The sequence below is a fragment of the Pteropus vampyrus genome, unplaced genomic scaffold (assembly GCF_000151845.1).
Source record: "Pteropus vampyrus isolate Shadow unplaced genomic scaffold, Pvam_2.0 Scaffold15, whole genome shotgun sequence".
Classification (NCBI taxonomy): domain Eukaryota; kingdom Metazoa; phylum Chordata; class Mammalia; order Chiroptera; family Pteropodidae; genus Pteropus; species Pteropus vampyrus.
This window is the reverse complement of record NW_011888796.1, coordinates 8,845,550-8,857,425: the sequence shown is the minus strand read 5'-3', so window position 1 is coordinate 8,857,425 and position 11,876 is coordinate 8,845,550. Positions and strand designations below refer to the sequence as shown.

Here is an 11,876-nt window from a genome sequence, read left to right as displayed (position 1 = left end):
ATGCATTTTTTCCTGGCCAAGAATGCGAATAAAACAGAAAGATAATAAAACTGGGAGACAGAAATACATGATGCAAGATATATACAAATCTACGTATAATCCTAACGTGCTGAGAGATTTTCTTGATGAAAAAGATTCCACTTTGAGTTGCTGCCAGTTTTGATGCAAATGTAACATGTACCATAGCCCACAAGCCTATGGCTTCAAGTAGGTAGAGTTATAATAACTCATCACAAGTTATTCTTTGTTATGATTTCTATTTCAGAGTTAAGCATGCCTTGGTAGCAATAATGTTATACTTAGTGTAAGTAATCCAAACCAAGGAAAGACACTGTGGATAAATACAAAATATTTACTCTACCTTACCTAGCAACTCCTACTGAACAACACGTGTGCTGTATCTTTATGAGTTGTAGCCCATGTCTGTGGAAAATTCACTACAGAATAAAAACAAACACTGCATATTACATTTAGTATACAGCATGCCTTTTCTGCTCAGTGCAGGAAAAATCTACTGCCCAGCAGATAATGAGACTGATGGGCTGACAGCAGCAATGTGGCAGGATGTTGTTCTTTTTTTGCCCCCGAATAAAAATAAAATAGCATTGTTTACTATCGCAATTAAATTCCAGTCCAATTCAAAACTCATCTTCAGAGCTGTCAGCTAAGAGCATTACTCGATCTTGCATGCTGTTGAATTCTCTCTGCTGTAGAAAAAAAAAAAAAAAAACAGAAAAGCATTAAACTTCTACCACAGAGCAAAGCTGAGAAACAGGCCTCCTTTAAAAAGACACACTGATGAACGAAGGTAAGGCAGCAGCTAGAGCAGCTAATCCAAACCACTGGGCACATCCAGATTGCTCATGCATCATTAAGCCCCGTGTGCTTTACTAAGCAAATTAGAAAAAAAGAATGTTCTGAAACTGATTAGGTTTTGCTGTTGTTGGTTCCATACCTTTCTTTTATGCCTTTTGAAGCCATTTCTCCTTCGGCGATTCATCACCTTAATGCTGTAGAGAGCTCCCAAGATGAACAAGGCTCCAGCTATCCCCACCCCTACAGGCACCAGCATCCCAGACATATAGCCCGCCTGCAGAGAAAAGGAAACCCACATTAGGATGCTGAACAGACCACTGCCCTGGGTTTCTCATTGCTACTGGATGGCAGCAGGTTTTTATAGACACTGAGAATTCTCCCGTCTGTTTTCTTATAAAATAGAAGAGCATTTAGAATAAAGTTACTTTTTCTTGGAGAAGGCAACAGAGAAAGAGGTATGACTATTTTGGGATATTTCCAATTTATTTGATTCAAATAAATTAGCCAGACCTAGTGGCGCCTCTAGCCACTTGCTTATGCACATTTGTCAACATCGGGTTTGGGTGACAGAAATATAATTTGTATTAAAGATGGATGGAGTAAGCTTCAGAGAATGCCAAGACTATTAAAATGCAATAAATTGGAAATGTCAGCCTGAGTCGAGCTCTAGAGTGGGTAAAGTGCCCTCTGGAATACTGTGTTTCTTGGAGGGCAAAAGGAGAGCCTTGACATTGGTGGTCTGCTCACTCACAATCTTAGCTGCATTACAGTAAGAGAGAAAAGAAGAATGTGTTTGTAAGTGGGTAAAAGGTGAGGGCTTCTGGAAACAATGGGGACCTGCAAAGGAAAGAGGGAGGATGTTAGATGTTGGAACTCAGGCAGAAAAGAAAAGAACGAGGAGAAAGTGCGCGCCCAGAGAGGACAGATTAATTTATATGAAAGGAATAATTTGCCCAGTGGACAAGACCAAAGTTGGGGGTTGGGAGGGAATTCTGAGTATTCCCAGCCGCAAAGAAAGAAAGTGGCAAAGAAAGGCATAAAGCTCACTGCCAATAACATTGATACTTGTAAAAGAGCCTGGAGGTATCAAACCTATGTGTGTCTCCAACATCCTCACGGAGTCACTATGGATACCTTGGTTCTAAGAAAGCAGTGTGATCTCCACATATTCCTGGGCTTGCGGTAGTAGTTCAGGACCTACCCAAACTAGGGATAGGGCCACCACTCTAAGGGTGCCTCCTGCATCTTAGTCAATAAGACACCTAAGGGCTACAGGAGTCCTAACTAGAGCCCTTTTATGTAGGAACATGATACTGGTTTGCCCGCCCCCAAGAAGGCCCCTTCTAGAAGTCAATCAGACTAAATACATAAACAATTAATAAATTTTAAAGCTGTACCAAGTGCTTTAGATAGGCATTCTTTTGGCAGAGGTGGAGGTGGGGAAATAGGTTTATTCATTTATTTGACTACTCCTAAAATTTCTAATATAGCACAAACTATTTCTAGTATCTTTCAGAATGAGACAAAAACAGAGAGGGACAGAGAATAAAAGTTTTCTAAAAAGTGCTAAAATATGCAGTCTGTGATGCTTTCCCAACATTTCCAGAAGTAAATTAAAGGAATAGACAAGACCTCACAATGGTCTTGTCTTGCACTCAGCTGGCTTGCTTACTAGTTCTGCTTGCCAGAGTCTTGAGTTAGGGCAGAATATGGAAATTTTCCCATTAGTTTGAGAACAATAGCATTGTTCATCAGCATACTGTTTTTTCCTAGAGAAACAAAGCCCAGTCATTTTTCAACAAATTATTATACTTTGCAGAAACTCAACTTTTTTCTAAAGTTCTTCCAGATCTACTTAAGGCTTATCAAACTTTGTAATTTTTCTGTGTGGGAAAACATTAGACAATAGCAAAGTTCAGGTACTCTAATCAGAACTATAAATATATATTTTTTAAGTTACCATTCCCAGTGCACAGAAACATATGTACATGTTGAAATATGATCAATTTTAAGCGCAGTGGTCTGGATGGTACAGAGCTGTACATTCAAAGGATGATATCTGAGCTTTTGGAAGTTCTGCTTGATCAAGCTCTGTGTGGGTCTCCTCATGCTATGTAACAAATCATGTAAACTTCAAAAAAAAATTCAGTTAATCTCTCTCCTCTCTTTTTTGTCCCCTCATGTGTCATTTGCCTGTGCTTTAAAATTACAAGTAAATTACAAGATGGGAACAAAGCAACCTATCCTCTTCAAATATAATTTAACCATTCCTCTTTCAAAACTAATTGAAAACAAGCTCTTCTTTTAGTTTCGTCTATAACTTATTTCCAAGAGAATGAAGACGCATGTATATATTCTGTAAGTTATAAATTCTGCCTAGTACCTTTTCTCTGTTCAAAATTATTGGATGTACCTGTGCCTCCATATGTGATACCATGAGAGAGACACAGCTGCACTGTGTATATTCCAGCTGAGAATATGTACATTGAATCTAATCATGAGGAAACATCTAATAAACCTAAAATAAAGGATATTCTATTTTTTTAAAAAAGGACGACTTTTTTTAAAAATGTCAGTGTTACAAAAGACAAAAGACGGCTACAAAACTGTTTCAAATTAAAGGAAACTAAAGAATCATGACAAAAGTACTGTATTGATATTAAATAGACTTAAGCTGATAACTGTATTATGTTTGCTAACAGACTATTCCTGTTCGTAGAAAACGTATGCTGAAGGATTTGGGATAAAAGCACCATGACGTATGCATATTTTCTTCAAATTATCCAGATAAAAAGGCAGTGATGGGAAGAGAGTACCAGTGAACTGATAAAGCAAATGAAGTGAAATGTTAAAAACAAGTGCATCCGGATAAAAAGTATAGGGGTATTCTTTGTACTGTTCTTATTCTTGTACCTTTTCTGTAAATTTGAAATTATTTCCAAATAAAGTTTTTAGTTTTTAAAATAGATTGTAAGCCAAAATATTACTTGATATAGCTGGTTTTTGTTTGTGTTTGTTTTTTGTTTGTTCTACATTAATGAGAGCCACTGCTATGAGATATAGTCTGGGCCTCCCATTTTCTGTATAATTTCCTAAAGCTAAATAAAAGAAATAGAATGATCTTGGTGACATAACAACAGGACTGGCTTTATTACACAACTACAATTGTTATACATCTTCAGTTTTGAGAAGCAACTTAGATGTTGAAAAATATATCAATAGGGAGCCAAGTTAGGATTTTCTCAACAAGCACCACAACCTTATACATGTAACCAGGAAGAAGGTTAATGATGGAATGAGTATAGAAACTGTCCCTCAATATACATTTGCCTCCTTATTCTAGAGCAATAGAGCTTCCATGTGGGCTGGGTATAGAATAACAATTACTTCTCCCTGCCTTCCATGGAGCTAGGAATGACCATGTGATAAATCCCACTAAGGAAATGACACATTAGTGCCATGTTCGACTTCCAGGACATGCTCTTTAAAGGGGAACAGAGCCTTTACCTACCTATCCTCCTTTAGGATGACAAAATGTCTTCATCTTCCCTTTTAAGAGGAGAGAGATGTCTTAGCTTCCCTTTTCCTCCTTCCTTCTGGCTAGAAAATAGACCTAGCTTAGTTGGAACTGACATCTAGGACCATGAATTGACCTTGGGAATGAAGGTCACAAATGATGGAGCATCAAATGGAAGGAGCCTGAATCTCCACAGTGTTGCTTCTCGTTAACCCTTGACTGCTACCTCCAGACATATAAATCAGAGATGAACTTCTACCTGGGTTAAGCCACTGTCATTGAGTGTAGTCTATCACTTATAGCTGATCTTAACTCTATTATAGAAAGACTAAACAATAACATCAAAAGAAATATTTCAGAACTTTTTAGAGCATCATCCTTCCTAGAGCCTAACTAACTAACTAACTAACTAACTAACTAACTAACTAACTAACTAACTAGGAAACCAATATTGAGAACAATTAAAAGAAGCTACTAAACTGAGAAGTTTAGTCCTGGGTTGGCTGAAGAGCCAGTTAAATATGTAGTTTAGTTTTCAGTTCTATGGGATTCTGTGACTTTCATCAAAGTGGCAGTAGGTTTGCTCTCAAATAGTTTCTGAAGATAATGACTAACAAGAGTTTTATAGATGAAAGCTAACTAGATGAAGAGAGAAAGGTATGGAGGGAGGAAGATATACATATACACATACCTGTGTGTATACACATATGAACATAGGTGTCAAGTACGCGTATAATATTTCACTCATGGGGAAGGGGAGACATGGGAAAGATTAAGAGTGAGTTCCTTCAAGAGTCACAATATGAATACACAAGGCATTAAATAAGTCAACCACGATGGGAGTCTCAACTATTTTTCTTCCAGTTTTGAAAAAATTAAGACATAATTGAAAAAAATGCTACAGAAGAAAATGAAGAGCATGTTGGAAAAATTTCAAAATAATCCAGAAAACTAAAGGCAATACATAAACTTATTTCTCCTGGTGAAAAGGAACGGGGGAAGGTGCCAGGCCTTTGAGACAAGATAAGAAGGAAGAATACACAGGAATAGAAATAGAATAGTCTTTCTCTAAAGCCGCAAAGATTTTTAAATGGAGTGGTGAAGCTGTGTGTGTGTGTGTGTGTGTGTGTGTGTGTGTGTGTGTGTGTATACAGGTAAAAAATTTGTCAATATTCAACTTCAAAACAGGCTACATGCCAAAACTTGTTTATTTAAGTCTATTTTTTGTTCAATTGTATAACTCAGAAGAATATTTTCTATAGAAACAATGACATATGGATTCCTAAATTAAACTATCAAAGCCTGTTTACTTTTGATTGCATATTTTTCTCTGAAAAATAACAAGAAGCACTACCAATGTAAATATAGGCAGTTCTAAATTTTTGAGCTTTCCTTCCCCCAAATCTCGTTCAGTCCATCTGATTATGCTTCTCTGAGACAACTGGATCCTGTATTAATGATACCAAAATGCCCTTCATTAATCTCTAGAGGCTTAAAATTTTTCAACATCCCTTCTAATAAATATGAGCACAAAGTCTCATTTTCAGACACTATATTTGTTAAATTTTACTGAGAAGCAGAAAAATAATAGTGAGGAGGATTAATAAAATTTTATAGTTTTAATCATAATTAGATATCTTATTGTTTAACATTGAGCTATAGCCAAATAAATATTAATCATTCTCATATGGAGAAAATTGACCCCAAATAATACAAAAGATATAGAACACCATCAACAGAAGTATATTCTAAGACAGGTGAATTAGAGGTAACCCAATATCTGCCAGTTGAAAAGATTTTCATTTAACTAAGCCCTCAGTTAAATCTGAGCTGGGTTATAGTAATTTAGATCTGACACAGACTATAGCAAGGAATTCAGGATTCCATCAATATTTTTATGATTAATTCCAATTTATAATTACAGAGTAACCGAAAACGGAAACTTGAAGAGTGTTGAAAATTAAAAGAAAATGAAAAATATGAACCTGGAAGGAAGTTAATATTGTCAATCACTAAGTGGATGGCACAATTAATGAAAAGAGAAAAATATTTTGCTATAGTTGGCCATTCCAGACAAGTCAGCTCATGATCACTTAGTAAGTGGTGACACGGTGATAGACTACATAAAATTGGGTCTAAGGAGCGTGCTCGGGTCTTCAGGTGCTTTTTATCCCCACTCTGGTTTAAAGATGCTCCTCCCCATCTCAAACTTCTATTCTTAAATCAAATCTGCCCTTGGTCAAAAGAATCAATGCCTTCCAAAATCCAAGGTATTTCTTCCTCGTACAGGAAGGTCAGGCTTAAAAGAGTATTGTATTGGGACAAGAAATGCCCAATAGAATGGGGTGACATTCCTGAAAATCTCTAGAAGGAATTCCACTTTGATACATTGAGAATATTATTCAGTTAAGCATTTCAGTTAAGCATGTTGCCTTAAAAATAAATCGTGCTCCAAAGAATAAGTGTAATATAAGAAGGAAACTAAAGGGAAGACCTTTCATGCTGGGCCCTCAATCTTTGCCTAGATTGCCAGAATCAGAATAATGAATTAAAGCTCCATTACTGTGAAAATCTTTCAGATGCCAAAGCCATGCCCTCTCAGGTAAATGTGAAGGAAGAAAAGACTTCTCTTACCTTGTCTTTTAGTTTTTCCATCCAGCTTCTCACTAAGGAAAATAAGAAAATAAAATTTAAACAGCCATCTTTTTATTTATATTTCATTGTGTTAATTCAATAACTTATTCATATATCATGGTATTAAGTTTGATACAATGAAGTTTTCATTGTATGAAATAGAGAAAAAAGGTCAACAGTATTAACATGACAGTATTATTTTTAATAGTATTGTTTTTAATCCTCATTTATTTAAAAAAAATGCAACAGAGAGCACAAACACATTTCTCATATCATTAGATGAACAGAGAATATTTTAGTTTGCTAAATGTATTTTTTATTGTTATTAAATGCTTTAGGGGGAGATCTAGAGAAGGAGAGAGGAAATCACCTTTAAAATATCAAGTTTATTTTTTATCTGACATTTTCTCCTGAGCTGGTTCTCAGGTTTTAAGCACAATGGAAATTCTGCACTTAAATCATTATCAGAGCAGAGTAAGGTAGGAAGGGGCGATGTGCAGGCCGGGGTGGCTGAGCACTGGCTCCAAAAGGAAGCATTTGCTTTCGCATTTGAAGAAGAAAAATTTGACCAAAGGCAAAAGGACGGGAAGTACTTCTGAAATACATATAGCTTGTGAACTGTACCATTCCATCGCAATGCAGCTAGTATGAAAAAATAAAAGCAATAATCAAGTAATATTTATAAACACTAACTACAAAGGACTACATCAACAATGAAATGTCATATAGACCATTATTACAATCATTTTAAAATATATGTGTGAAGAATAGAAGGGAGCATTAATCCAAATAAGAACATGCAAAAGAATCACCATGTGAAGGATGGTTTGAAGTTAGTGGTGGTTTTTTTTTTTTTATCCTTACCTGCCTTTTAGAGTTAGAAAACTGAATTTAAATTCGTTTTTAAAAAGCACCAAAAATGAGACAAAAGACGAATACATTCTCATTTTACCTTTATTATCAAACAAAATAAATTAGTTTTTTTAAAAGGCTTTCAAGATTTCCTTAAATGCCCTTTCCTCTCCAGGAGCTTCAATATATAGGAAGGAAGGGTGCAGATTGGCAGGTCCAGAAATGGCTCCCAAAAAGCACAGGCTAGGGGTTGGCACACTTTTCTTGGAAAGAGCCAAATAGTAAATACTTTAGGCTTTGCAGGCCAATTAATCCCTGTCACAACTACTCAGCTCTGCGGCTACAGTGAGAAAGCAGCCAGGAACAATACATAAATAAATGGCTTTGAACATGTTCCAGTAAATTTTATTTATGGACACTGCCATTTGAATTCCATGTAATTTTTGTATGTCACAAATATTTTTCTTTTGATTTTTTAAGCATATTAAAATGTAAAGAAAACATTCTTTGCTAACAGGCCATATAAGAACAAGCAGCAGGCCAGATTTGGTCCATGGGACATACTTAGCTGATCCTTGGCATAGATATGCTTTATCCAAAAGCTAGTGTCTCCATTTACAATGTGACTTTTGTACTCATATATCTGATAATAATGAGGACAGCTAACACGTGTGTATGACCTTACCTCCTTACAAAGCATGTTCGACTGTATTGCATCATTTGATCAGCAAAACAATGACAAACGTGAGAGTCAGGTAAGATGATACTCAGGGAAAAGATGAGGAAGCTGAGACTCAGAGAAGCTAAGAGACTTGCCCATGGTTAACTGGGGAGTAAAGAGTCACTAGAACTCCAAACACTACCCAATTTAACGACCTCTCAACTTCCATTTCTTTTGGTGATACCTACCATTACTCTTCTATTCTCTCCGTTTGAAAATATGGAACACCTTTGGTTCTTCTGTCTCCGTTACTCCACAGCTTCAATTTCTCATGTTAAGACCTGGCAAGACCTCTTAGGTTTGTCTTTCCCTTGCTGCTTCTTCTCATGTTAAGACCTGGCAAGACCTCTTAGATTTGTCTTTCCCTTGCTGCTTCTTCTGCCTCAACTGGGATTCAGGCAAAGATAGCAGTGACTAATCGGCACAAGATCAGAGTCATAGGAAGGTCAAAAGAAGAAAGTGCAGGAATCTCAAGAAAGAGGCAAAGGATTAGTGATTCTACGAATGGTCCAAGGAGAAGTGAGGTCAACTACTGATTGGCCGAGTGACTCTGGAGAAATTAGCAAACTTCTTAGACCCTTGGTTTCCTCATATGTGAAATGAAGTTGGCAACACCTGTCTTGTAAGATTTTTGTGAAGATTATAAATAACATGTGAAGTGTCTATTACAGTACTTGGTGCAGAGAAACTAGAAAACAAAAACAAGAAATCTGGGACAAGAGGAGAGAAAAAAGACAAGTGTAATATGAATATTGTGTTAGCATGTCTCATATGTTAACTAAGCCCATGACATAAAGTTAAATTCAAGCAAAAGAATGCTTCCAATTCATTCATTCATTCATTCATTCATTCGTTCAACAAATATTTATTATACATATTGTGTTGGCCAGGCATTGTGCTCTACACTGCATCAGTAGAAGTTATGGGGACCTAATTTCAGTGAGAAAAGCCTTAGGCCACCAGGTCTATGAGAAGTGGATGACAAGCAACAATGTAGACACCAAGAGAGTGAGGCACACAGCAGGAAAGCCACCTACTGGGGCAGAAGGCAGAACTCCAATGTCTGAAGTAAGATCTCTAGAAGGGGAATAGCTGGGTATTTTATAAAGAGCAAAACAAAAGAGAGGTGGGAGCGAGAATGCTGATATGAGTACCTTGTGGTGGAGGTGAGCTGCAGGGAGGGGTGGGATGGGGTGGTGGTGGTGGCTGACTACTGGTGGAGGGCAGGATAAGGGTAACTTGGAGAAGAAGAAAAGGAGGCACAGATGAAGCCAGGGTTCAACGCACTGATAGGCTTTTGAACTGTGGTACATTCATTGTCAAGAGAATCTCAGACCTTATCTCAGACCTGAATAAGGTCTGAGAACCTATATGGAAACTGTCCATATAGATTCTCAGACCTGAATAAGGTCTGAGAACCTATATGGAAACTGTCCATATAGATTCTTAGAGTAAAATTCAGAGACCTGCTTTAGATGATCCTTAATGCAGTAACTCTCCACTGAGTGAGGGAAGGCACATCAGCACAGGATGTGCATATGTGCACGTGTAGTTTGAAAGAGCACATTCAATGGATCTAGTTCTGTAGTGTATAATAGAAACTACTGGGGAAAAGCTGAGCAAATTCTTCTTGGCTAGTGAGAAGGGTGATACACCAAAGATAGTGAGACATTATTTGGGGGGATATGGGTCTAAAAAATGTTGGATAAAGCACTGTTCTTTAGAGTATGTAAGCCCAATTGTGTTTTCCCAATTAAGAATATGAGACCCCTGAGGGTCACAACTTGTGCTTCTCAGGCATCCACCAGGGTCCTTAACATTGAACGCTCAGGTGCTTAACAACTATCACTTCCTTTTCTTTTAGAAAATATTTATTGCTTTCAAGTGAGTTCACAATGTTTGAGTAAACATGATTCTCTTTCATGAGGGTTCTGCAAACTGTTTTCAGTAAAACAGTTAAGGGAGTGTCAAAATAAATTTTACACAATGATCAATTTAAAACTTAAGGAACGGAAATTGATAAGAGAATGCAAAAGCAAGAAGAGAGAAAATGGAAAGATTTTTAGTAGAAATAAAAGAATTTTTTATGAAGAGAACGAACAACTGCAATTTTTTTTTTAATGAAGAATCATTACACTGATGAAAGGGGTATGAATTGATATAATTTTTTGGAGGTGTGAGGTGAATTTGCAATCAGTATTTTTTAGAGCTTTAAAAGAAAGCTAATTTTTTTTCATCCAAAGTTCCAGTTGTAGAAGAAATATATCTTAAACAATTAATCATGGACATGCACAAAAAATTTATGTAAATAATGTTCACTGCAACATTATTTACAATAGAAAAGAACATGTAAACAACATCAAGATCCAACCATAGAGGATTGAGTTAAACACTCAAGGGGAAAAAACCTTAGGCTATGTCTACAGGGTGGAATCTCATCTGAAAATTAAAGTTATTTAAAGAAAAATACTTAATGTTGTTCAAATTACATATTGCAAAATTTAAAAATAGAGTACGTGCAATGTGAGCCTAAATTTGTGGGTATACTTTATGTATAATTAGAAAAATGTACATCAAAATGTTAACTGAGTTTATCAATGCGTTGTACAATTGTGGGTGATTTTCTTTCATTCCCTGTATTTCTAGAATTTTCCAAATTATTTATCATTTATTACTACTTTTAAAATAAGAAAAATATATATTTTACCCTCCCCCCCAAAAAAACAAAACACCAAATCCTGTAAACTTTTGTAAGTGGAGGTTCATAGTAGATAGCTGACAGTGGAGAACACAAGAAGTGGAAAAAGAAGTTGAGGCCCTTCCATTTGGTTAGTTCCTCAGCCCACAGCTACAGATGCATTCTAATCCCACTGATTCTGGTTTGTTACCTTCTCTGAAATTTTATTTTAATGCAAGGCTGAAAGCACACCAATATAATGAGGCTTCTGATCTCCTTCTAGTCAAAAGAGTGATACACAGGTTAAAAAAGTAGACGCGGATTATTAAAAGCCGATTCTTCCTCGTGCTTGCCAGCGCCCTCTTGTGTATGGTAGTCCCAGGTACAGCAATTTGCCCTCCTAACAGTTGTTAAGGAGGCCGTTGGTTTTTAATAGACATTGGCTGAAAAGGGTCCCAAACTGCTTATTTAGAAGGGTATTTTTAATTTCCTTTATTTCCAATGACTATTTTGTTGGCTATGTTTGTCCCAGACATACCCATAAATTCCTTTTCACTAAAGAGATGGGAGCCAGAGAAGATTCAGGATTTGTCTGAGCTAGTAATTAAGCTTTGTTGAGCATCTCACAAAAAGCTTTCAAGGTATGTATTTTTATCCTC

General features: G+C 36.5%; 1 protein-coding gene across 2 annotated transcripts in view; it reads right to left on the bottom strand.

Moving 5' to 3' along the window:
* Positions 1–240: 240 nt before the first annotated feature.
* Positions 241–11,876, bottom strand: part of CUNH14orf37 (chromosome unknown C14orf37 homolog) — a 98,054-nt gene continuing 86,418 nt past the window's right edge. For both annotated transcript variants that reach the window (XM_023527217.1, XM_011385017.2), the window contains 3 exons: positions 6,968–6,999; positions 956–1,090; positions 241–707 (listed from right to left, as the gene is read on the bottom strand). In XM_023527217.1, the coding sequence (XP_023382985.1) occupies positions 639–707; positions 956–1,090; positions 6,968–6,999 (236 nt within the window). In that variant the 3' untranslated portion in view covers positions 241–638. The remainder of the gene's footprint in view (positions 708–955; positions 1,091–6,967; positions 7,000–11,876) is intronic.